Here is a 22,958-nt window from a genome sequence, read left to right on the forward strand (position 1 = left end):
GCCATTTGCACTTGGACCGACTCGACGACAATGTTTTGAACATGAACGAACGCAGGCATGCAATTTTGAGTCAAAACCTCAATTATTCATGAACGGTTATAAAGTACATGCACAGGAGGACATGGTATTGGAAACGTATAAGTGTAAAGCATTTTGTTCCAATAAATGCACTCGGCACAGCATTTTCTTTTAAAGTTGCTTTATTTGTCATGTAATAGACATTTGATAAAAACAAATTTAAGAAATCCCTGTACAGTCTTAAATATTTGATTGTGCTTGGTAAAATGTTTGATAGGTCAATCATGTGGCAGCTCAAAGTAGCCTATATATGAAGTGTGTGCAAGGTTCAGTGCAAGTAATAACTCCAGCCCTCGGTCACTCCTGAGTGCAACGTGTGATATAATTATGATATAGACAATGACGGTTAATACAGTAAAGCAATTTGTGTTTCTCATTTTGACCAGACCGCTTTACGCAAGAAATAAAATGTACCAACAAACCTAATAAACGCCAACAATGAGACTTACATCACTGTATTTTAAAGTGTGCACAGTACAATATATATATATAATATACAAAACGCTAAAAACTTTATTGGGAAAATAAAGGGTTAAAAGCAAGGAAAAAGCATGTAAAGGTAAAAATTGTACTGGTTGCAATTGGATACAGCAGGAAGACGATGTCGAGTTGTACCAATTAGCTAAGTTATATAAGAGAGACTTGAGAGTTGCAAATAATACAACATCCAAACTGAGGCTTCATCCTACATAAACGTAGCGTTTTCGTTTTCGTTTTCGTTTTTTAAAATCTCTCTGTCCATACGACACGTTTTTTTAAATCTCTGTCCATATGATCAATGGCAAGACCCATGCAAAACTCCGTTTACATTGTCCACACGGGAACACACAGGCGGGGTTTAAAAAAAATACACTGTGGCAGGAGTTTTCCAAAAGATGCGTTTATATGGACCAAAAACGCGTTTGCGTGTGGGCGACCCCCCCAAAACGCATATAAAAACCTACGTTTATCCATTTACCCGGATACGTGTGGACAAGGCCTGAGAGTTACAATAATATACAGCCAAAAACTCAGACAAAGCGAGGGGTACCGGTACTTTTGCAGGACGTATACACCGTATCGCAGGAGAGTGCGTGAGAGTGCGCCTTACTGAAGGTTCTCTCTCTGAGAGCACCAACAACAACCTTCTCCTTGGATGACGTCGAGTCTCCGCCAGAGCTCCTCTCCGAGCTGGCAGAGCTTCTCATTTCCGGCGCATCCCCCGGTTGGTTAAAGGTGGCTTTGGCCAGCGCCTGGAGGGCCGTGTGGAGCGTGTCGCGCGTGTCCAGGACCCTCTTGACGCAGGGCAGGCGCAGGCTGTAGGAGGAAGACGTCGTGCCTTTGGTCAGGCCGCCGCTGATGTGCTCGTCTACCGCCCTGGCGGAGGAGGAGATGGCGTGCGTGCAGACGCCCATGTCAGACTCCCAGACTTTACCTGGAGAGAATAGCGTGATTATTTTAAATATATGAACGAAAAAAAATAGATCATATAATAATGGCCAAAACGGTTACTTTTCAGGATTCAAATAAAAATGTGCAGATCTACAAGGCAAGCTCAAAATGTGGCGTGAAGCTTGAGCTTGTCTGTAAAAGTAACTTGTCTGCTACTTTAGCAAGTAAGGCATTAGTTTACAAAAAAGAAGAAAAGTTAGAATATGGAGATGGTGGTTTCTGCTTCCGACAGCAACGATATACATATAGCAGTCAATGTTCCAAGACTTTAGGTTGCAATTTAATTCCTTAAATCGTGTTAAATTCGGATTGACACAAATCCTGCAATTGCACAACAGAAAAATATTGCAAAAAAATAATTCTTTGGCATCACACGAAAGATTTTATTACAGCACTGGCTGCTATGGGGCTTGGCCTTTGCCGTTCTCTTACTATTGATTTCTGGGAATGTTGGTGATCTAAGAGACATTTTATTGTTACACACACACACACACACACACACACACGTTGCTGCGAGTTACAGTACCCAGTGTCCAAGGTTGCGAGTCTAAAATGTAAGCATGATTAAAACCAGCCTCTCTGCGTTGGTAGCTATAGCAATCATCAGGATGTTCTTTACCTCTGAGACTGGTGGACAGGGAGTGGTGCAGCTGTCGGACAGCCTGGTTGAACTGGAACAGTCTGGCTGCCGTGTTCCCCAGACTCTGCAGCTGGAGCTCCAGGTCCTCCTCCTCCCCCGCGCTCTCTGGGCTGACCTCCTGCTCCTGTGTGGTGGACACAGGTGTGAAAATGCACGCACATCGTCGCACGGCATACAGTACTGTACTGTACTGTACGTTGTAGGACACATTTTGGAATGGCCTTCTGGTTTCTGTTATGTTTGCACCAACTAAAATCAGGGTATCCAAAGACAAAAGCAAACATTTGAGATTGATAAGGTATATCCCAGTACCTAGGTTTCTGAACACAGATTTCAGGGCATCGAGTGATGAACCTCTTGACCAGGGGCGGATTTACTGTAGGCAAAGTAAGGCTGATGCCTTAAGTCTCATTCATAGTCTGGATTTTCGGTGGTGGTGTGACCACCTCTCCGGTGGTGAGGTGGCCACCACTCCGGTGGTGAGGTGACCACCACTCCGGTGGTGAGGTGACCACCACTCCGGTGGTGAGGTGACCACCACTCCGGTGGTGAGGTGACCACCACTCCGGTGGTGAGGTGACCACCGGAGCTGAAATAACGTTGAGCGGTAGTAAGTAAAACAGAGAGAAGGGGCTGGGACAGTGGCGGTGGTTTGCTCTTCACCGCGGCTCAGTGACGTCATGTTGTAGTTCGGTGGTCACCTCAGTGACGTCATGTTGTAGTTCGGTGGTCACCTCACCACCGAAAATCCAGACTATGAATGAGCCTTTTACATGGCCACGTTTCTGCCTCCCCTCCGACAAAATTAACTATTATTAAATTATATTGCCTATAGGCCGCCACCTAGCCGCTACGCAAGGCAGACAGACGGTGTATCAGACAGAAGAATACACATCTATTCTCTCTGTGTCCTGCGTGTCTGGAGGGGTTTGAGTCTGAAGTCTTTTCACACTGGCATCCCCCCCCATTCACAGAACCGGTTTTCACGTGACGACATATAAACACGACACACTTCCCGACCATATTCTTCATTTGATTGTTGAGAAAGCAGAGCAGAGACACAGCAATAGCACCGGAGAAAGCAAAAAGGTTGTCCAGGGCAAACTTAATTTTCAACGTGAGGACGCCTAAACGTGTAGGGTAGGCTCTACCACCACGGCAGACGGCACTGCTTACAGCGGCTGTCACACCAGCCCCGCTCACCACCAGTACCACCACAGCGCCTGCTCTCGACAAGGAGATGGTAGCAGTTTACTTTTACACAGGCTGAAGGACTAAGAATTGGTTTTGAATATTTTTGGAAAGATAAACCTTGTGTTTAGTTCTTTTGATTAATTTGTGACTGCTGCTGCACTAAAACAAGTTTGAAACTTAATTTGCACGAGTCTCTTAAAAGTTTGACACTATTACAGTGCACTGGTACCCGACCTAAATGGTGTGAAACCCATTTCTCCAGCCCTATGATCACTCCGTTTACACTTGACTTAATCACATAATGTATACTTGGTCACAGCAGTGACCACCTTCTGATTCCCAGGCTACGCACTCCGCTACAGTGAGGAGGATTGCGTTGTGAGTGAGATAACTGCAGCCTCATCCACCACTTAAATCCCAACTTCTCCAGTGGAGTTAAGTTAGTCAAGTGCCTTGCTCATTGGGGCACTAACAGTACTGGCTGAGGGAAAGTATAATCACACACACACACACACACACTCACTATTCCCCACCCAAACTATCCCAGCTGGTCCAAGGATTCACTTCTCAGTTTCTCTCTCTCACACACACACACACACAGAGAGAGTTCTGACTGATGTCACTGGAAAAACGAGAGACCGTTCCAAGGGGATCAGTCCATTCCTATGACATAAATGTAACAGCGTTCATCTCCATGCACTGCTGTAGAGGAGCCAATGTTGATCTCAATGAAACGCAAGCCTCCTCAGGCCTCCATTAGCAGAACCCTGAATAGTGGGAAACATACGCAGCAATAAACCCTCTTCACTTCGGCCAGGAATTTCACTTTCCGATTGCAACACCTTTTTGCAAAGAACATGCCGTTTTCACCTTTTCTTACCATTACACTGGAGGGGAAAAGAATAACAGTCACTGCCGTGTGAAGTGAGAGGCCCACTTTGGATGCCACATGAATGGCACATCTATATTAGGGATGGGTCCGATCAATCGATAAATCGGACCCGAAATCGATTATTACAAATAATAATTGATAATCGATTTCTTGATTGATAAGGCACCAACCTGGACATCGGTAGCAATTAGGGTTTCAGTGTCTTGCTCAAGGACACTTCAACACCAACTCTGGGGGAGCCCGGGACCGAACTGGGAACCTTGTGGTTCCCATCGGGAACCCCAATCCCGCTCTACCCCACATGTCACTGCTTAACCCATTCAGGACTGAGGTCCTTGCTATATATAGTAGATTGCAACAAGAACCACAATGTGTTCAATATAAATCAAAAGTGTTTAATACAGGTTTAATGTTTGTTTTTAGTTCAATGTTTGTTTTAAAAAACACCATTGACAATGAAGAGAAATTAATGTTAGTCTTGTTCCTAACAAACATTAAATCCCATTAACAATAAAGAGAATGTAATGGTTGTGTTGTAGACACGGTTTTACATCATAGAAATCCTTGGACGATTACTATTGCAATTTATTTTGGGTAAAAATCTTAGATTGAATGGCCTAAAAAGGCCTGCCAAAACACAGTGACGACGTCGGGACGTAAAAAAGTGGGGGGACAATATTTGAGATGGAGAGGTGAGACTAGAGAGCAGAGCAACTGAACGTAGGGGAGGTTAAGCCCATCGCACACCGTCTGTGACCGTCTGCGGCGCGACGCCGCCTGGAAAATAGAACTGTGTTCTATCGGCGCGCCGGGCGGCGCGGCGCGACGCGGCGGACGGAGCCGGTGTGCGATAGGTTCATTGAAAATAATGGAGGCGGACGCAGCCGGTGGGCTTCAGATAGCCAGAATGGTCATTGCAGCGAGAGACAAGCATGCAGCGGCATGAACAAAATACCAGAAACAAATAGACCAGTCATTCCCCAATAGTGCGGGGGGACATTCAGACCCAAATGACCCCCTCTCCAGCACCTATGACCCGACAGCAACAATCTGGCACAAGATGCATATTCTTTTTTTTTTTTATATATATATTTTTTATCCCACGATTTTGTAACCCATTTTTCACCCCTGTGCCAATCATCTACTGTGATCCTGGGCTCAACACACCCTCCGCCAACCTGGGGAGAGCAACAGACTTAACTCATGCTCCCCCAAGATGCATATTCTACCGCACTTTATTTCCAAATGACACAAAGAAAAAAACACTACACCCGACAATAAAGTTTAAAGCTACTGGAAACAACTCAAAACCACAATTCTCACCAACTGCACACACAACACACAACACAGCCCTGTCAGAAACCAATTAAGACATAAGCAGCCAATAAGTCACTTTCTTCCAAACCCTTTTGTCGTCTCAACGACAATGACATTGTGTGGGTGGTGAAAACCCCCCCAGAGGTTATTGGCCTTCGGGCAGTCGGTGACGTGACGATGAGCGTCCCTAGCAAAGCGTTGTCGTTTTGTGTGGTTTAAGATAACGGCAAGCAAGCGTGTTCAGGGTGACTGATGGCAACACGTTCATTATCTGAACGGTGGCCCAAGGGGAGACTGGGGGGGAGATAAGCCAAGAGGACATTGGGCTCCAACAGCAGCCATTAACGATGACTGGCAGCTTTAACAAGCCTGCTGGGATGGTGGCGATGAATAGCATTTTAGTGTCACGACTCACGATGCGAGATGTGTTTTTTTTTAATGCCGTGTACTGTATGAGGTTATTCCATATATTGATGCAATGTATTCGAGTGGCGATAGGACACAATTTGGGTTACATACACACACACACGAGAAGCTGGACATAGGAGGGGCTAACAAACACATGCCATCAATAATGAATGGACAATTTTTTGTGTTTGTGTAAACACAAACACTGCATTGATGATGAAGGTGAGGACGCAAATTGTGATTGGCTGGAATGAGATGACGTACGATAAGAGCGCCACCCCCACTTCACATGGGTGTGATTTATAATAATATAAATACATTATGCTTTTATTGACAAATCTGTATGAACGTATGGCAGTTGGAGCCGAGGAGTAATACCTGTATAGTGAATAAATTCCCTTTGGGGATTAATAAAGTATACAGTATCTTATGCATCATTTTGTGCTTGTGGTTCTACTGTAGCTTACCGACATGTGACAGTGGATGTATTGCTGAAGAGCACAGGTCAAGTCTACCGTCTGGGACTTCAGATTGTGTAGGACCTGCAAAAATGGAGATGGTACAGCAATATTATTATTATTAAAAATTAACACACTCAAGATCTACTTCCATTTGTTTGTGTACTGAATTTGTTCCATCCCTGTGTATATGATTGATTGACTTATTAGCAGGGTGTTTGACTGTACAACTACCGTCCTGTACTGTTAAAGGTTCTGGTTATGCTAAAAGGATAACACAAAAAGCCCCCAGGGGTCTTATTTGCATTGTGGTCTAGTTGCATTACTGATTAATACAATACATCAGAGGAAGGAGGGGAAAGTGGGGCAGCAGATAGACGCTACTGTACCAAGGAGTTAAACTATGCATTTTGAACGTCAGCCATTCTTTTAGTTTGGGTAGGGAGTCAAACTATTTTGGTAGTGATGTAAATAGGTTTTCAATGTAATGAATCCCGGGATGCAGGGATGGTCTTTTAGCTGAGTCCCAGGGACATTGTATGAGTCCCACTTCAACGACGTTAGGAGTCATATTTTGCCATTTTTACAAATTGCAGCATTTAACCAATTTAATTTTATATGGTTATAATGTGGTTATATTCATGTAGAAAACAGAAGAAGAAATGATTATTATAACTAAAGCTAGCAAAATAAACTAGAATAAAAAAACAGTACAGTAGTGCATCCCGTGGATGCAGGTCTTTTTATTGGGTCCCTTAACTATAAACTGCGTTTTGGGATGAAATATGCACCCTATTTTAATCTCTGGGTAGTACATTCCACATTATGGCGGCAGCATAGTAGAATACATTTTTAGCCATGTTTGAACCAAACTTTAGGGGAGGGACAGGGTCAGTTTGTCATAACAACATGATATCAATGACAGTCATTTCCCCGTGTCCCCAGATCATCATCACTTACCGGGTTCCTTGGATACAACAGCTGGGTTTCCCTCAGCATGTCATTGTTGATAATAAGCCCCTCCTTCAGAAGGGACTGGACACCCTTATTGGTCCCCTCCAGTAGTGACGTGGCCACTGACAGCTGAAAATAACCAATCACAACTGTAAATGTTGAAGCACTTTATCTAAGAAACGGATTGAATATGCCAGCAATAGACCTTCTAGGGGTGTTAATCCAACTAAGAAAAAAAATAATCGATTACAATTCAAACCCTACTTGCATGTCATAGGTTTCAAAAAGGCCGATCTACAAGCTCAAGTGTCGCATTGTGACCTGGGGTGAGCTTGTAGATCTGCTATTGTCACTATTTTTGCACGCCAGTGCTGTTCGTAAAGTATGTGGCACGACACTGATGTGCGTAAAGTATGTATCATTTTTATAAAGAGCTGGGGAGATGGGAGGACACTATCTATCAACAATGACTCATATCAGAATATAGTTCTTTAAACAATAAGTTGTTTAGGAAATTACTTACCATTCACATAAACATTAGTATTTAGGGGTACGCTTTCTAATTCTTAACCAGGAAATCTACCATCACACCTAAACTGGCTACACACACACAGCATCTTCAGATCGTCCTCAACCAAATACAATTCTGAGCACAGGGAGGGGATTGAAACGTTTCTCTGCAGCAGATTCTCTAAATAAAGCTCCAAAGTTCATTAATCTCGCAGGTGGTGGTGGGAGGGCATTAGCGTTTCCCATTTGTCTTATTTATTTGCACAGGAGTAGAGAAGTAGGCCTTAATTATTTAATGAACATTTTGATCCAGACAAGTTCTGCTAACCCACCATCCTGTGGACAACAGCAGCAAGGGGTCAACCGCTCCATGAAGCGCAAATTATGACTAATTTAGTGGCTTTGGTTGGTTAGATATGTTGCATTCTTATGCCCACTGAGCACCTCTCAGAGAGAGAGAGACATTTCCACGTTAACAGAGAAGTTCAGAAATGGTCTGGGAATTTAGTAGCCGTCTTAATGAGAGGTTGTAGAGCAGAATATGCGTCCCTGGTGAACTTATACAGTCCACAAAAAAAATAAAATCATACATGCCGTTTTAACATTCAGTTCAATAAATCCCCCCCCCCCTCTCTAACCACCTAACCCTTGCTCTGCCACGAGACTAATATTCCATTCTCCCGCATTATGGAGTACTGGGGGGGGGGGGGGTGCTGCTGATTACAAGGGGCCCCTGAGAGCCCTCGCTATGTACAGACGAGCTGCTGTGCAATTAATGGGGGAGTTACCTTGCCCGTGGCCCATGTGCCGAGCGCCGCAGTGTTCAGCGCGGTGCCCGTCATGGCCGCCAGCTGGCACAGCGCCCGCAGCGCCCCGTCCAGCGTCTGACCGCTCTTCCTCTGGGCCTCCGTCACCATGGAGGAGATCTCCGACTCGCAGCCCTGGGAGACGGGGGGAAAAGGGTCACGTATAGGTTAATTTAACCCATTCTGACCTGAGATCAGATTCTAAAAATTGTGTTCTACGTCACTGAGAACTATTTTTTCATTATTATTTTGGCTCTGCTTTTCCTTCTTTAGCGAACCTAGACAGTCAGAAGTTGGATTCGTGTCCAGCAGGTGGCAGCCATGTCACATACTTCTGTCGTTCCAATTTCACGCATGCGCACACCACTCGTGCTCATTCACGTACACAAACAGGTACACTCATTCACGTACACAAACAGGTACACGGACATTGCTGGTTGTAGGAGTGGTTGCACCACTCAAAAATAGCAGACCTACAAGCTCATAGCGCGCCACTCGGTGGCGCGCTATGAGCTTGTAGGTCTGCTATTTTTAAATAACTAAAGCATAACGTAATGCCTAACACCAAAACGGGTTCCCGCCTAAAATGGGTTAACAGCGTGAGCGAGTTCAACGCTGAGGCGGAAAGGGAAAAAAAAGGAAAAACTCACTGTACTGTTACTGTATATATGTAGTACCGAAACGGGTGATTTAAAAATCAGACGCCAGATCGATAACTAGCAGCAATACCCCAACAAAATGGTTGACATTGATTGAAGTGGGGCGAGTGCACAAATTATAACATCCAGAGAAACTGGAGTGAAGGTGGGAGTAGGGAAAAAATAAAACATATATAGCAAAATTGCTTACAACAAAATAATAATAAAGTATTCAGTGCTTAGGTGCGGAGGCTTTTGAAGAATTCTTACATAAATATATGATCAATTATAATATACACAGTATATTCATGTTCTGTTAGGGGGGCTCAAGGTTGACAATTCCCCGCACGCGGACATTTCCATACTCGCGGCTCCAAACCGCTCACAGCTACGACCCGTCAATCAATTCTGTGCATTCTGATTAGACGCCCGGTCGCTCACGTGGCAAAACGGGGCTTAAATCGAAACACCCCCCCCCTCCCCGTTTCAGGTGTTTTCATGGTTTTGTAATCCGAGTGGAGGGGGGAGTAGAGGGGGGGGGGGGGGCACCACCAGTTGCTGTCCTTGCACAGATGTCGATACAGTCTAGTGTGCAATCATTTCATTGAGCCAGATTGCACTGATTTGCGACCGCATAGAGCTTCTACATAGATTCCCCCATTTAATTGGTATAATTACAATTTTCCCTGCCTGAAGAAGCCCTTAAACTTCTGTCAAGACTGTCAGTGTGATTCATGCTTAACCCCCTCAGGCCAGGAACCCATATTTGGGTTCTGTACAGTATTCAAAAATGTAATTTTTTTAGGATGCTGCTATATAAATATTTGAAGTTTTTCCAGAAACCTTAGGTCAGGATTTAGAGGCGTTTAGAATCGGCCTTAGGTCTAAATGGGTTAAAAAAGACGCATTGAAGAATTTACCACATTCAACCTGGCATCTGTATATATATTTATTTATTTTGTAGATCGCCTAATTTTTCCATGTTACAAAAGTATGGTTGCCCTTTACTTCCATTAATTAATGTAGACAGTCCATGTATAGGACACCTACTGAACCCATGATGTCAGTAAGGTTATTTGAAGCAGACGTTGCACCGGATTGATTTAGATGCACAACCATCTTTATTGTAGTCTCTGGATATATCGATATCAATGACCTCTGTGTCAGGGGAGACATTAAAGGGACACTTCACCCTTTTTGCAAAAAAATATATGTTAATGACGTTTAGAAGCTTTAGATCACTTTCCTGGGGGTCTTTATGTGTGTAATATGTGGTTTTAGATATTTTAGATTATATCAGTGAGCCTGTTGTCTCTGATGTCATGGACACTGGGCTCACTTCCTTCCTGGACTACATGTGTCTCAGTAAGACAGCACTCCCGCTATCCACAAGGAGGAGCAGTGCACCAAAGAATTATGGGAATTGTAGTCCAGGAAGGTAGTGAGACCAGTGTCCATGACATCAGAGACAACAGGCTCACTGCTACAATCTAAAATATCTAAAACCACATATTACACACATAAATACCCCCAGGAAAGTGATCTAAAGCTTCTAAACGTCATTAACATATATTTTTTTGCAAAAAGGGTGAAGTGTCCCTTTAACAATTACGTACTGTAGCCTAAACATTTGTCATTTAGTATGTTATTTAGTATGTTATTTGATGCATGTTATTTATTCAATGCATTTTACTTATTATTTAATCGTCGATACATGTTTTACTGGCAAATATTGTGTGCTGTACAAATGAAGTTGTGTTTTTTTACCTGAATGAGAAGCTGAAAAAAGCCTCCCATCTTCTTCACCTGCCTGCGGAGATCCTCACAGATGGTGTAGAGATGGCCGTAGGAGGGTCTGACGGCAGCCAGCCACTGCATGGTGACAAACACTGCCCTCTCCATGGCTGAGGTGGCTTTGACCAGCTGGGTCTGGGCCTCCGGGTTACACACGAACACTGTGGGAGGAAAGACAACATGTTGACCTGGGAACGATTCTATAAATGTCTTCTAAATCCTGACAGTTTTCTGAAAAAGCTATGTTTCTTTTTTTTTCTAAATTTTGATCCCACAATTTAGTAACCCAGTTCCCTTTTCACCCAGTGCCAATTATCTAATGTAATCCTGGGCGCTACACTTCCTCTGCCAACCTGGGGGGGGGGCAGCGGACTGACCTCATGCCTCCTTCTATGCATGAGGAGTCCAAGCTGCTTCTTTTCACCTGACAGAGGAGAGTTTCCCCGGCCGGACGTAGCACGTGGAAGGAACACGTTATTCCGACCAGTTCCTTTCCCCTCCATCAGGCGCCCCGGCTGGCCAGGGGGAGGTAGTTTTAGAGACCAGGATTACGGCATGTTTTTGTGAGGGTACCTACCCGAGGGGACACGGGGAGAACATGCAAACTCCACACAGAAAGGCCCTATCGCCAACCCCCGCCTCGGGTATGGGCACTGATGACGCGGAGGAGGGAACACGCCGCCAGTGCCCACAGGGTCCCCAGCGGGAATCGAACCCAGGACCTTCTAGCTGTGAGGCGACAGTACTACCAACTGAGTACAATTGGAGATATGAGGTGGTACAGGTATTGAACATTTTCAATTATTTTTGTAGATTGTTCTAGGATAGTAACAGTAGAAATAGAATTGTTTCATTGCTTTTTGATGAACAAAAGCACCCTCTAGTGGTGTGGGTAGAAATGATTCCTCCTCACTCTTGTAATCAAACATTTTTTGTGTCGATAGATAAAAGCTTTCCTTTTTTTTTAACACCGTTTGACATTTTTACTATTGATCAAAGCCATGTCAGATCCTGCGTCTAGGTGCGACATGACCTTTGATCAGATCTAAACGTCTCAACAGAAGAGCAGGAAGACAAAATGCAACCACCCCAATCGTATAAGTAACATACTCTAATTGTAACATACACTACTATACAGATTGAACACATTTTATTCCTAAAACATTACATAATGCCGCTTTAATGTTGCAAATTGAATAAACATCCACAAATTGGACACTGTGGAGTATTTCGTTGACATGGATGTGGAAAGGTTTCATTTTTATTTTTTTTATATATATTTTTTATCCCACGATTTTGTAACCCATTTTTCACCCCTGTGTCAATCATCTAATGTGATCCTGGGCTCTACACACCCTCCGCCAAACTGGGGAGAGCAACGGACTTAACTCATGCTTCCTTCATGCTTGAGTGTCCAAGTTGCTCCTTTACACCTGACAGGGGGGGAGTTTCCCTGGTTGGACGTAGCGCGTGGAAGGAACACGTTATTCCAACCAGTTCCTTTCCCCTCCATCAGGCGCCCCGGCTGGCCAGGGGGAGGCAGTTTAGAGACCAGGATTACTGCATGTTTTTGTGAGGGTACCTACCCTAGGGGACACGGGGAGAACATGCAAACTCCACACAGAAAGGCCCTTTCGCCAACCCCGCCTTCGGGTATGGGCACTGATGACGCGGAGGAGGAAACACGCCGCCAGCACCCACAGCGCCCCGAGCGGGAATCGAACCCAGGACCTTCTAGCTGTGAGGCGACAGCACTACCAACTGAGCCACCGTGCCCCAGGAAAGGTTTCATTCTCAAGTCAATTCCCACCGTTCTCCTGGCTGTCCTCGTCCAGAGCGTCGTACAGCTCCGCCATGCGGCGGACGGCGGCGTACACCGTGCACAGGTCCGACGCCAGTCTGTCGGCCACGCCCTCCTCTGGGCGGCCGCTGCTGGTGCAGCGCAGGCGCGACAGCGTCTGGCCAATGAGCTCCTTGCAAATGCCTGGCAGGGCGGAGTCCGAGGAGCTGGGGTGGATGGAAGGGGGTTTGGACACGCCCATCAGACCTGCTGAGAGGGAAATGGAATTTAGTGTATTTGCACATGGTTAAGAACGCATAAGGAGAAACCAAAACAAGATTCTTAACATCAGGATACAACAGGGTAACCTGACGCTGCCAGATGGGGCAGTATTGGGTAACCATGTTCCCCAGCACAGCAACCATCGCCGAACAAAAAAAAAACCTGTTCGCACCAATCAGCGTGAGCTAAGGGCGGGATATGTGCGAAACCGGATGTGACGCTATATAGACACGTCAATATGATTGGTTGTGTTTGCATGCCCCCACACGGTGATAGACAGACGGTCCCATCCAATCATCTACCAAGTATCTTGAAAAAAAAAGGAACAGCCCTGTCATCGAATTGCCTCCCGAGATCCCAGATCCAAATAAGCTGTGAAACAAACTTGTGTAGCAAGCTTATTGGATCTGGCAGCGTCAGGTTAACAGGGGGGGGGGGGGGGGGAAGATAAACAGGCCTTCCTAAAGAACTAAAAAATAATTCCAGCCATTGCTTTCATGGAATACGATTTGGATTAAAGCTCCCTTGTGATTCAAGTAGTTCCATTAATGCAGAGAAAGCACATTTTCACTTAGCTACGGAAACCTCCAGTGTACGTCTGTTAAGAAAAAACCTGAATTGTGCCTGAAATGTTGTGAAATACTGCATTGCACGCCAATCAAAGCTGACCATCAAAGTGATTGTTGGCTTGTTTCTAGCTAGCCTGCCCTGTATTCATTTCAGCCATTTTAACATTTACAGGCCAATCCCATCCGTGTCTCCCATGATTTTCCCTTTCAAAATGTTATTGCCCCTTTCCAAATTATGTTCTTGTCTGGGTTTTGTAAATGCTTGTTAGTGGTACTATATGCTAATGATTTTTTTGGAAAATGAGACAATTTTAAATTAACCCAAGACTACAAGTCTATGTGTAGGAGTCTTATTTATGTAAAGATCAAATAACATCACCACTAGAAAATGTACAAAACTTGTTTTCACTTTTCAGTTCAGGGGATGACATTAAGGGAAATAACGTTTTATGCATTCGTATGCACAGACTACATTAAAGCAGTGTGTATTTCAGTTGCTGGCAGTCGACTGTGGAATTATCCTGACCGAATTGATTAAAGTTGTATAAATATCTCTCAGTTCAAGAAAATGTATAAAGGAATAATTAGAGCTGAAGGGAATCTCTTTGCGCTTCAGACCTGCCACAAACGAGGTCAGTGTTTTCAGAAGGGACAATGTACCATAAACTCTTCTGAACGCCTGGACCCAAAGAAAATGCAGGAGCACACCATTCACTTTGATTTTCCCGCAATAATAAAATTGCATAGTCGCTTTGTAGATTGGCCAGTCACCATACTAGTCCAGGCACCATGCATCATTTGAATCATTTCCATGGTGTCCACTGTTCAGAACACCATACCAATGCAGAAATAAAATAGTACCATAATTTTATGACTTTGGCATCAATCCAAGATGACCACCAAATAAAACACATTTCCATAGCTAGGATCCTTATAAGTTGTTCCGGACACCTCATAGGAATGATGTACAATGAACAATTAAAATAATAAATAATAAGAAGCTTTAGAAGCTTTAGAACACTTTCCTGGGGGTCTTTATGTGTGTAATATGTGGTTTTAGATATTTTAGATTGTAGCAGTGAGCCTGGTGTCTCTGATATCATGGACACTAGGCTCACTTCCTTCCTGGACTACATGTTGTCTTAGTAAGACAGCCCTCCACCTATTCACAAGGAGGAGCAGTGCACCAAATAATTATGGGAATTGTAGTCCAGGAAGGTAGTGAGACCAGTGTCCATGACATCAGAGACACTGTGCTCACTGCTACAATCTAAAATATCTAAAACCACATATTACACACATAAAGACCCCCAGGAAAGTGTTCTAAAGCTTCTAAACGTCATTAACATAATATATGTTTTTGCAAAAAGGGTGAAGTGTCCCTTTAATGAAACACTCGTTTCCAGACAGTGAGGCGCTGTTGAGAACATGGATATAATATAATGCATGTGCTGCAATGCATTAAAACTCTGGATGAATATAACGTGTTCGGATGAATTACCAGCATTATGTGATGTACAGTATGAGTTACCAGCATATTATAAATGTGTTGTGATCATGTGATATTACCAGCAGAGTACGAGGAGCTATTGAGTAGACTCTGGATGGGATGAACTCTGATCTCATACAGACGACCGGAGATCCTCCTGCTCTTCAACAGGCTCCTACTCCTGGTAAACAGAAGAGGTCACATCTTGACATTGTTAAGGGTATCGCACGAAGAGCAAAAATTGCATGAAGATCAAAATTACATTTAATGACAAGTTCTGCATTAGCTCATGCAGGGTGGGTTCTGGACATGAAAAGGTATGGATTGCAGGTTTAATTTGTACGTGCTCACTGAATGCTTGTCATCCTCAGTCAGAGTAGAACTTCTACAGAGTGGAAAGATTCAGTGGTTTGCTCAAGGACACGCAGGCAGGACATGTGGCCGTCGATCACCATGCCTCCCAGCCTTACGGTGGGTTGGTTGGTATATTATTTTAACATGAATGCTAAACTCATAAATGTACTGATAAAACTGACTTAACTGGAAGCCAACACCAGACCAGCTTGAAATAGTAGATCGACTATTTTCAGCAAGTGTAAAAACAGTCATTACAACAACAGCATCAAGGCCCGCCAAAACACATTTTAGTCAATAAACTGTAGATTTAGTAGACTAAAATCTTATGATATTTAGTCGACTAAAACTAAACTAACATGAAGATATTCCAGGTGACTAAAACTAAATGAAAACTATTGAAGAGACTATGACTAAAACTAAAATCTGCTGCCAAAAACAACAGTGCCATGAACCCAGACAGGTTAACAGTAGTCAAGTGTCTGCATCTCTCGAGCCCTGGAACGAACAGCAATCGAACAGGGAGGGAAGAGAGCAAAGTAGTCTGTCCCCGTGTAAAGCCAGCAACACTGCACTGAACATAGGAGGTACTGGTGTTAGAAAGGGACGACCCTTTTGACAAGGGTTTAATCTTAAACATTGCATTATGAAACCTGCTACAGTTCCTTGCCGTGGCGTTATGGCAAGTTGCCAATGTGGCATCTTATTAGAATAATAAGGTAAGACGTTGATCACGGTGGGTTGGTATATTTTAACATGAATGCTAAACTCATAATGTACTGATAAAACTGACTCAACTAGCAGCCAACACCAGAGACCAGCTTGAAATAGTGACTCACATTACCACTGTAGGTACAATAAGACATTTGATCCAGGGAATATGGCCACTGGCCCAGTGAGAGAGTTAGCCAGCTTTACGGCATGGTTCAATGGAGGCGTTTGAAAGGGAAGCACTGAGACCATGCCATGTTTCATTTGGCTATCCCCAGCATCACCAAGAGCCCCATAAAAAAAAACATGTCCGACAAGAATAAATAAAATAAAAAAATAAGTAAGGTGGGAATGCCGTCTAGCGGTTCCGTTTTTGCAGTACATGTAAATGGTACAACGTAAATTGGTTTGACTCAAAAGGGTTTATTCTGTATGGCTGCTCTGGAGACACATGCACGCTTTATGAATTAATTAAATGCATTCCCGTATCTTATATTTATCAATCTTTGTCATGACGTACAAGCCCAAAATGTGTTGATCAACGGTGATGATGCCGAACATTTTCACCTACGATACAATGCCCAAAATGGGCATGCCAGTGTTTAATAGTTTAAAAGTGAGTGGGCTGAGTGACCCACTCAGCCTTTACACATTATGTGACCAGATTTGACTGAGAGACTGCCATCGCACTAAACATGAGGGGGGTTGGGGGGGGATACAAAAGGGAAACATTGTGGGTTTTACAAACTTTCATTCAGAAAGAAAATAAAATGTGTCGAAGGCCCAAATATGTGCCATGCAGTAAATCACACCGCTGGAAATATCAATAGAGGCCAAGTCGTCCAAAATGTTTAACAAAGATGGATTTCCACGTTCCGTCCGACAGCTTTTGGGCTTTCCACAGTCATCCCATCATCCCGGGCACATTGTTCACAGTAACAGGATGCCAGAGCTCATTTGGCACAATGTTCTGGAACACAATATTTTTCTGTATAGAAAAATCCCACATCTGAGGCTCAGTACTGAGTCACTGAGTGTCTTCCTTTAAAATAAATTACTTCTGAAAACCACTCATATGCCGAGGACTATATCGTTTTATTGCCTGTTTTTCCATGCCATTTCCATGTATGCCGTTTTATTTTGGTGGCATTTTGGTTTTTAACTTATGTTTGGTACTTCATTTATAAAACCTCGTTTCAAAAAGCACTTTAAAAACATTAATTAAAGTTTACCATTATTGGACTAAAAAGTAGTTGTTCTCAGCCACTCACTTATGCCTTTAACCGTGGAGTCTGCAGGCGTTAACCTGAAGTTGTGCTAATTGGAGACTAATGAAGCTCAAATTCAGTCAGTAAGACCAACTTCTCAATTCTCCCTCCCCTAAGTGCAACCATCTACTAAACAAACCCCCTGTGATGGGGTAATGCCAAAAAAAATATGTCTCTGCTGATGAGAACTCCAAGCTTGAGAGAGCTGGTGAAAGGAGGGGGAGGGAGGACAGGATAATGACCTTCGGCGTGAGAACGACGAGGCGGCGGAGTCTGGTAGATCTTGCTCCCACTCATCATCCGGGCAGTAAAACACCTCGTCATCTTTGGAGGAGTCCCCCTGAGGTAAAAGGTAAAATACTGCTCATTCACTTCAACTTAACCCATTCTGACCTGAGATCAGATTCATACGAGGTTTCCACTGGACACACACTGGTCTGATTAACCCAGTCTGACCTGAGATCAGATTCTAAAAAATGTCAGTCGTTCTTCGATTTTTCAAAAATAGCAGACCTACAAGCTCGTAGCGCGCCACTCGGTGGCGCGCTATGAGCTTGTAGATCTGCTATTTTTCAATAGCTAAAGCATAACATGATGCTAACGCCAAAATGGTTTCCCGTTCAGAATGGGTTAATCAGAAAAGTGGGTAATGCATGAACGCCGGGGAGCTGAGCTCCCTCTGCCCTCTGTCAGAGACAGCCCAGGAGATTGGACATTACACTGCATTGGTAATTTGGTATGCCAAATTCCCCATCAGCACGACAGAGGAACAAGACAGGATGGTTGGTATAAAGTGCAGCTCCGACAACATAATTTGACAGGCTGTGTAGAGCTCATCCAAGACGGGTCAAATCACAATTCACTGTGGACAGTGATTCAGTGTGATGAATGCCTACACATGGCAGGCCACCTGGGAAGGGTGCAGTACTTAGTTTAGACAGTTTTTGGTTTAGACTAGTCATTGGTTAGACCGTTAGACCATTCATTAGTCCTACAACTACAACCTATCTCAAACCCTCACCCTAAACCTAACCTCCCACGGGGCAGCACACCTAAACCTAACCTTAACCCATGTCTAACCAATGACTAGTCTAAACTAAGTATGCACCCCCCTGGGAATCGGAAAGGAGACCGCCCGAACCACTAACAAAGGTCACATGATCCGATTTGCCATTTTTGGCAGCTTGATTTGTGTGAAATGAGAGCGTATCAAATGTGCTCTTTACCGGTCTGTTATATCAAGTACAGACTAGTCACTAGAGGGTTGAAAGTGCTACTGAATTTGCAGCTCAACAAAAGCCAATTCATCGTAGTGTATGAAGGAGGACAATTTCACGATACATTTTAATCTCTGCGCCAACATACTTTTTTTTACTTAAACGATGATTAATAATATTTATCGTCCCATCCTTAGCTAGTCTAGGAAAATTGGCCTCAGATCCTGTGCAGCAGGGGCGTGGCCCAGTGCGTTGCGTTTCAAATGAAATGCGAATCAAAAGACAGGGGCGGGTTCCACATGGAGTGGGCGCTACATCTAAATAAGACGGAAGGGAAACAATTGCTCCTTGAGCGGTGGTGGCCTACTACAATTCAATTTGGAATTGGATTCCCTTCGGACTATTTTCATGGTATGCACAGTGCTTCAGACCGGAAAGGGGAGTGTCCGCTCAGATTCTGAGCGCAACGTACTTCCCTCACAGGGATACGTTCCTTTTTTCCCCATAAGTTCCTTTTTTCTCGCCCGCCTAGTGGCGAAAAATAAAACTTCTGGGAACTCAGATTAATCCCTAGCTGCTATGTTTGAGGAGCTCAGTGGGGCTACCTGCTCCTGCTCCCTCATGGAAGCCAAGTTGTTCTGGAACTTCTCCTGGCTCCAGAAGGTGGAGATCCGCAGCTTGGTGTTCTGGACTCGAACCTGCTGCCCGTCTCCCTGCTCCACGTTCTCCTTCTCGTTGCTCAGAGAATGCCTAAGAAAAAAGAAGAACGGAAACTTCAAAATTAGGTTGTTCATACATACTGCATGTATAGATTAAGACTTATCGACCGACACTTAATGTACCTTAAAGGAGAATTCCATACTAAAAGGCTTTCTTACCTTTCTTTGTAGTTGTTACGTCCCCACCAAAGAGGTCCAGGTGTTATTTTGTGCAAAAGCTCCTTATTGGCTATTTCCCCTACCATAAGCCCTAAATGAATTGCATTGAATGAGATGTATGGGGTGTTGTGGTAATTAGCTTATTTCCATCGAAATAAGTAGTAAAGTGTGCCGCTTGCGTTATTATTTACATTATGAAGAGAGGATATATAATTTTTTTATTTTTTTTTGAGCGATGGAAATAAGCAAATTAGCACAACACCCCATTCAATTCAATGCAATTCATTTAGGGCTTATGGTAGGGGAAATAGCCAATAAGGAGCTTTTGCACAAAATAACACCTGGACCTCTTTGATGGTCTGTTGCAAGGTGGAAACCTTTTATGTCCAAAACTGCTACTTTTCAAATTCATAAATTCCTAACGGGCCGATTCGCAAAACACGCTTGGAGCTTGCAGATACTTCTGTGACGCAGTAGTATGATCAAGTATAGGGTATTAACAAAAACTAAATGCAAAAAGTTAAACATGGAGGTTTTCTGCCCGAGAGAAACCATACAATAGAACGTACAGTAGAAGAGAAACAGTACATTTGTACAATCGTGGGAGTTACACTGATTTCACTTTAGCCCATTTTTGGGCGGGAACCCCTTTTGGTGTTTGTTATAATTTAGCTATTGAAAAATAGCAGATCTACAATCGTGAAAATGCGGCACGAATCTTTGAATATATATTCTTTCAGAGCCAATGTTTTTAACTCTATGGTTGTGAACAGTAGTCAAGTGTCTGCATCTCTCGAGCCCTGGAACGAACAGCAATCGAACAGGGAGGGAAGAGAGCAAAGTAGTCTGTCCCCGTGTAAAGCCAGTAACACTGCACTGAACATAGGAGGTACTGGTGTTAGAAAGGGACGACCCTTTTGACAAGGGTTTAATCTTAAACATTGCATTAATGGTCTAAATGGGTTAACTGTAACCTGCTGAACAGCGTGTTCTTCTTCAGTTTGGTGCTGATCTTGTTCGCCTCCTCGATCATCAGGGACATCTTCATGGCGCCCCACTGCGAAGGACCTACAGCACAAACCAAGCACGTCATCACTATCTCAAACAAACTTTGTTTTCGCTGTACCAGAACCAGAAGTACCAGATGGGTGGAGTTTAACGGCAATAGACATAAGGTGGTTCCCTTTTCCAGAAGGTGGTCTTCTGTTCCGGGTCAGTTTCTCATGGCTTCACTTGATTGGCCGAGCAGCAGAGACACATGACACTTAGCGCTGCTCAATTAATCTGAATCTGGTTCGATATCAATACTAAAGCTTATCAGACGGAACATTACGGCAGAAGCAGTTGCCGGTTGGATTCCTTCTGGCGGAACGTTCGTCACAAGCCGTTAAACCGTTAAGATGTTTAGGTCAAGCACTTTGATGTCAGTCTTGTTGTCAGTTTAAAGCCACAGTAGTTGGCTCCAGGTGCCACATTTTGAACGTAGTGATGTTTAGACAAATTGTGGAAGAAAATAGAGATTCACATTAATGAGCAACAATCATGCAGCACTAAAGACACCTATATGGGTTTCCTCAAATCAAATTAATCTATTAGATACTGATCCGGAAATGAAGGAAACTACAGTCATGCACAGAGACTATGCCACAAAACAAGCTGGTGGCTCCCCTGGGAACTACTTTTCTCTGCCGTTAATTAATTAAAAGGTACCCCAACGTACAAACCAGCAGCCAATGTGGCATCTTATCTCATTCATGAATTGACAGAGTTCGGTTCATGTGAAGCATAGCAGATGTATGAAAGCCCATGATGAACCCAGACAGGTTGTTAACAGTAGTCAAGTGTCTGCATCTCTCGAGCCCTGGAACGAACGGCAATCGAACAGGGAGGGAAGAGAGCAAAGTAGTCTGTCCCCGTGTAAAGCCAGTAACACTGCACTGAACATAGGAGGTACTGGTGTTAGAAAGGGACGACCCTTTTGACAAGGGTTTAATCTTAAACATTGCATTATGAAACCTTCTACAGTTCCTTTGGAAGCGGCGTTATGGCAAGTTGCCAATGTGTCATCTTATAAGACCAATAAGGTAAAACCCTTTGACCCACATTGGGTTGCAAAACTCCACCCAACAAATTCCTCAAGCAAGCAGGGACAAAATAACAAACAAAAATAAAAACCTGTTTGTAATAAATGCTATTGCACGTACGTCTCTCATTCTTGGCAGGAGTGTGATTCTCCCGCAGTGCCTTCTTCTTCTGCATCTCCTCCAGCTCCCGGGCCACCTTCCTCTTCTCCTCCTCCAGAGCCTCCATGATCTTAGTCTGGTGCAGCCTGTGTTCCTCCATGGCCTGAGGGGGGTAACGTACACACCACATTAAAACACAATCAGATGGGACAAGCACGGCTAGCCTCGGAAACCCAGACGTTTTTATTTCCAGGGAGAAAAAAAAAAGTCTGGGTCTGAGTCCACTTCAATTTTAGCCTGGATCCAGCCCAAAGACCCCGCCCACTCTCTGAGTGGACTGCATCTCTTGGTCTGGTGTTGCACTGTGAACCTATAATTTCTTCGGTAGAAAAATGTACTATCCAATGAGAATCGGTGGTGGGGGTGGGTCTAACGAACAACCAATCAGCGCCGAGGCCCGTTTTCAGCACAACACACATGAGGAAGGAGGGAAAAACAACAACAATGGCTATTGGTTGAGGGGAAATTCTAATCCCCTCCCCCTTGAAATCGCTCAGACAGGAGACAATGTCAGACTGAAGCTTCAAGAAAGCTACAGTCTGATAATCAGGCTACTTCAATTCGGCATAGAGTAGCGCAAACATTGCTCACTCTCTGCTGATTTCTGATTGTCTGCACCTTTGTAAAATTGACACACACACGCTCCTCTCTCTCTGTCGCTCTAAGTAATTAGTCTCATGTCGCGCAGCTGCGCATATATTCTCCCGGCGGATCCTGCCGGGAGCTGCCCTATGCCATACATAAAGCATAGGTGAGTTCCAGGCTAAGCACGGCAGGCCTGAAGCCTGCGGCTCTGCGACGGTGCCTTCATGAAAAAAATGAAAATACCCTCACTGACTGACCACTTATACGCTGGATTAGCCGGTAGTGTATTTGCTTAGACCTCTCAAGGTCCCGTCAGAGCACCAGAAATCATGAAGGCGAGAAATTGAAGAAGGGGGAAGTAATTTAGTCGTCAGACAAAATCCAGGGTTTTCCCGTTAACTAAGTCCAGAGGACCCAGATGGGGGGGAATATATGTTTATTGCTGATTGAAATATCATGCAG

The 22,958-nt window shown here is 44.0% G+C and overlaps 1 protein-coding gene across 1 annotated transcript in view; it reads right to left on the bottom strand.

The window, feature by feature from the left end:
• Positions 1-215: 215 nt before the first annotated feature.
• kif14 (kinesin family member 14) overlaps positions 216-22,958 on the bottom strand; it is a 45,882-nt gene continuing 23,139 nt past the window's right edge. The window contains exons 20-32 of the mRNA XM_080771350.1: positions 21,873-22,014; positions 20,643-20,736; positions 19,396-19,540; positions 17,816-17,913; positions 15,321-15,421; positions 12,931-13,167; positions 11,094-11,281; positions 8,671-8,823; positions 7,379-7,501; positions 6,428-6,502; positions 2,129-2,273; positions 1,058-1,492; positions 216-750 (exon numbers count right to left, since the gene is read on the bottom strand). Coding sequence (XP_080627476.1) covers positions 1,089-1,492; positions 2,129-2,273; positions 6,428-6,502; positions 7,379-7,501; positions 8,671-8,823; positions 11,094-11,281; positions 12,931-13,167; positions 15,321-15,421; positions 17,816-17,913; positions 19,396-19,540; positions 20,643-20,736; positions 21,873-22,014 — 1,905 coding nt within the window. The 3' untranslated portion in view covers positions 216-750; positions 1,058-1,088. The remainder of the gene's footprint in view (positions 751-1,057; positions 1,493-2,128; positions 2,274-6,427; positions 6,503-7,378; positions 7,502-8,670; positions 8,824-11,093; positions 11,282-12,930; positions 13,168-15,320; positions 15,422-17,815; positions 17,914-19,395; positions 19,541-20,642; positions 20,737-21,872; positions 22,015-22,958) is intronic.

The sequence above is a fragment of the Protomyctophum bolini genome (genome assembly GCF_963924005.1).
Source record: "Protomyctophum bolini genome assembly, chromosome: 8".
In the NCBI taxonomy this organism is placed as follows: domain Eukaryota; kingdom Metazoa; phylum Chordata; class Actinopteri; order Myctophiformes; family Myctophidae; genus Protomyctophum; species Protomyctophum bolini.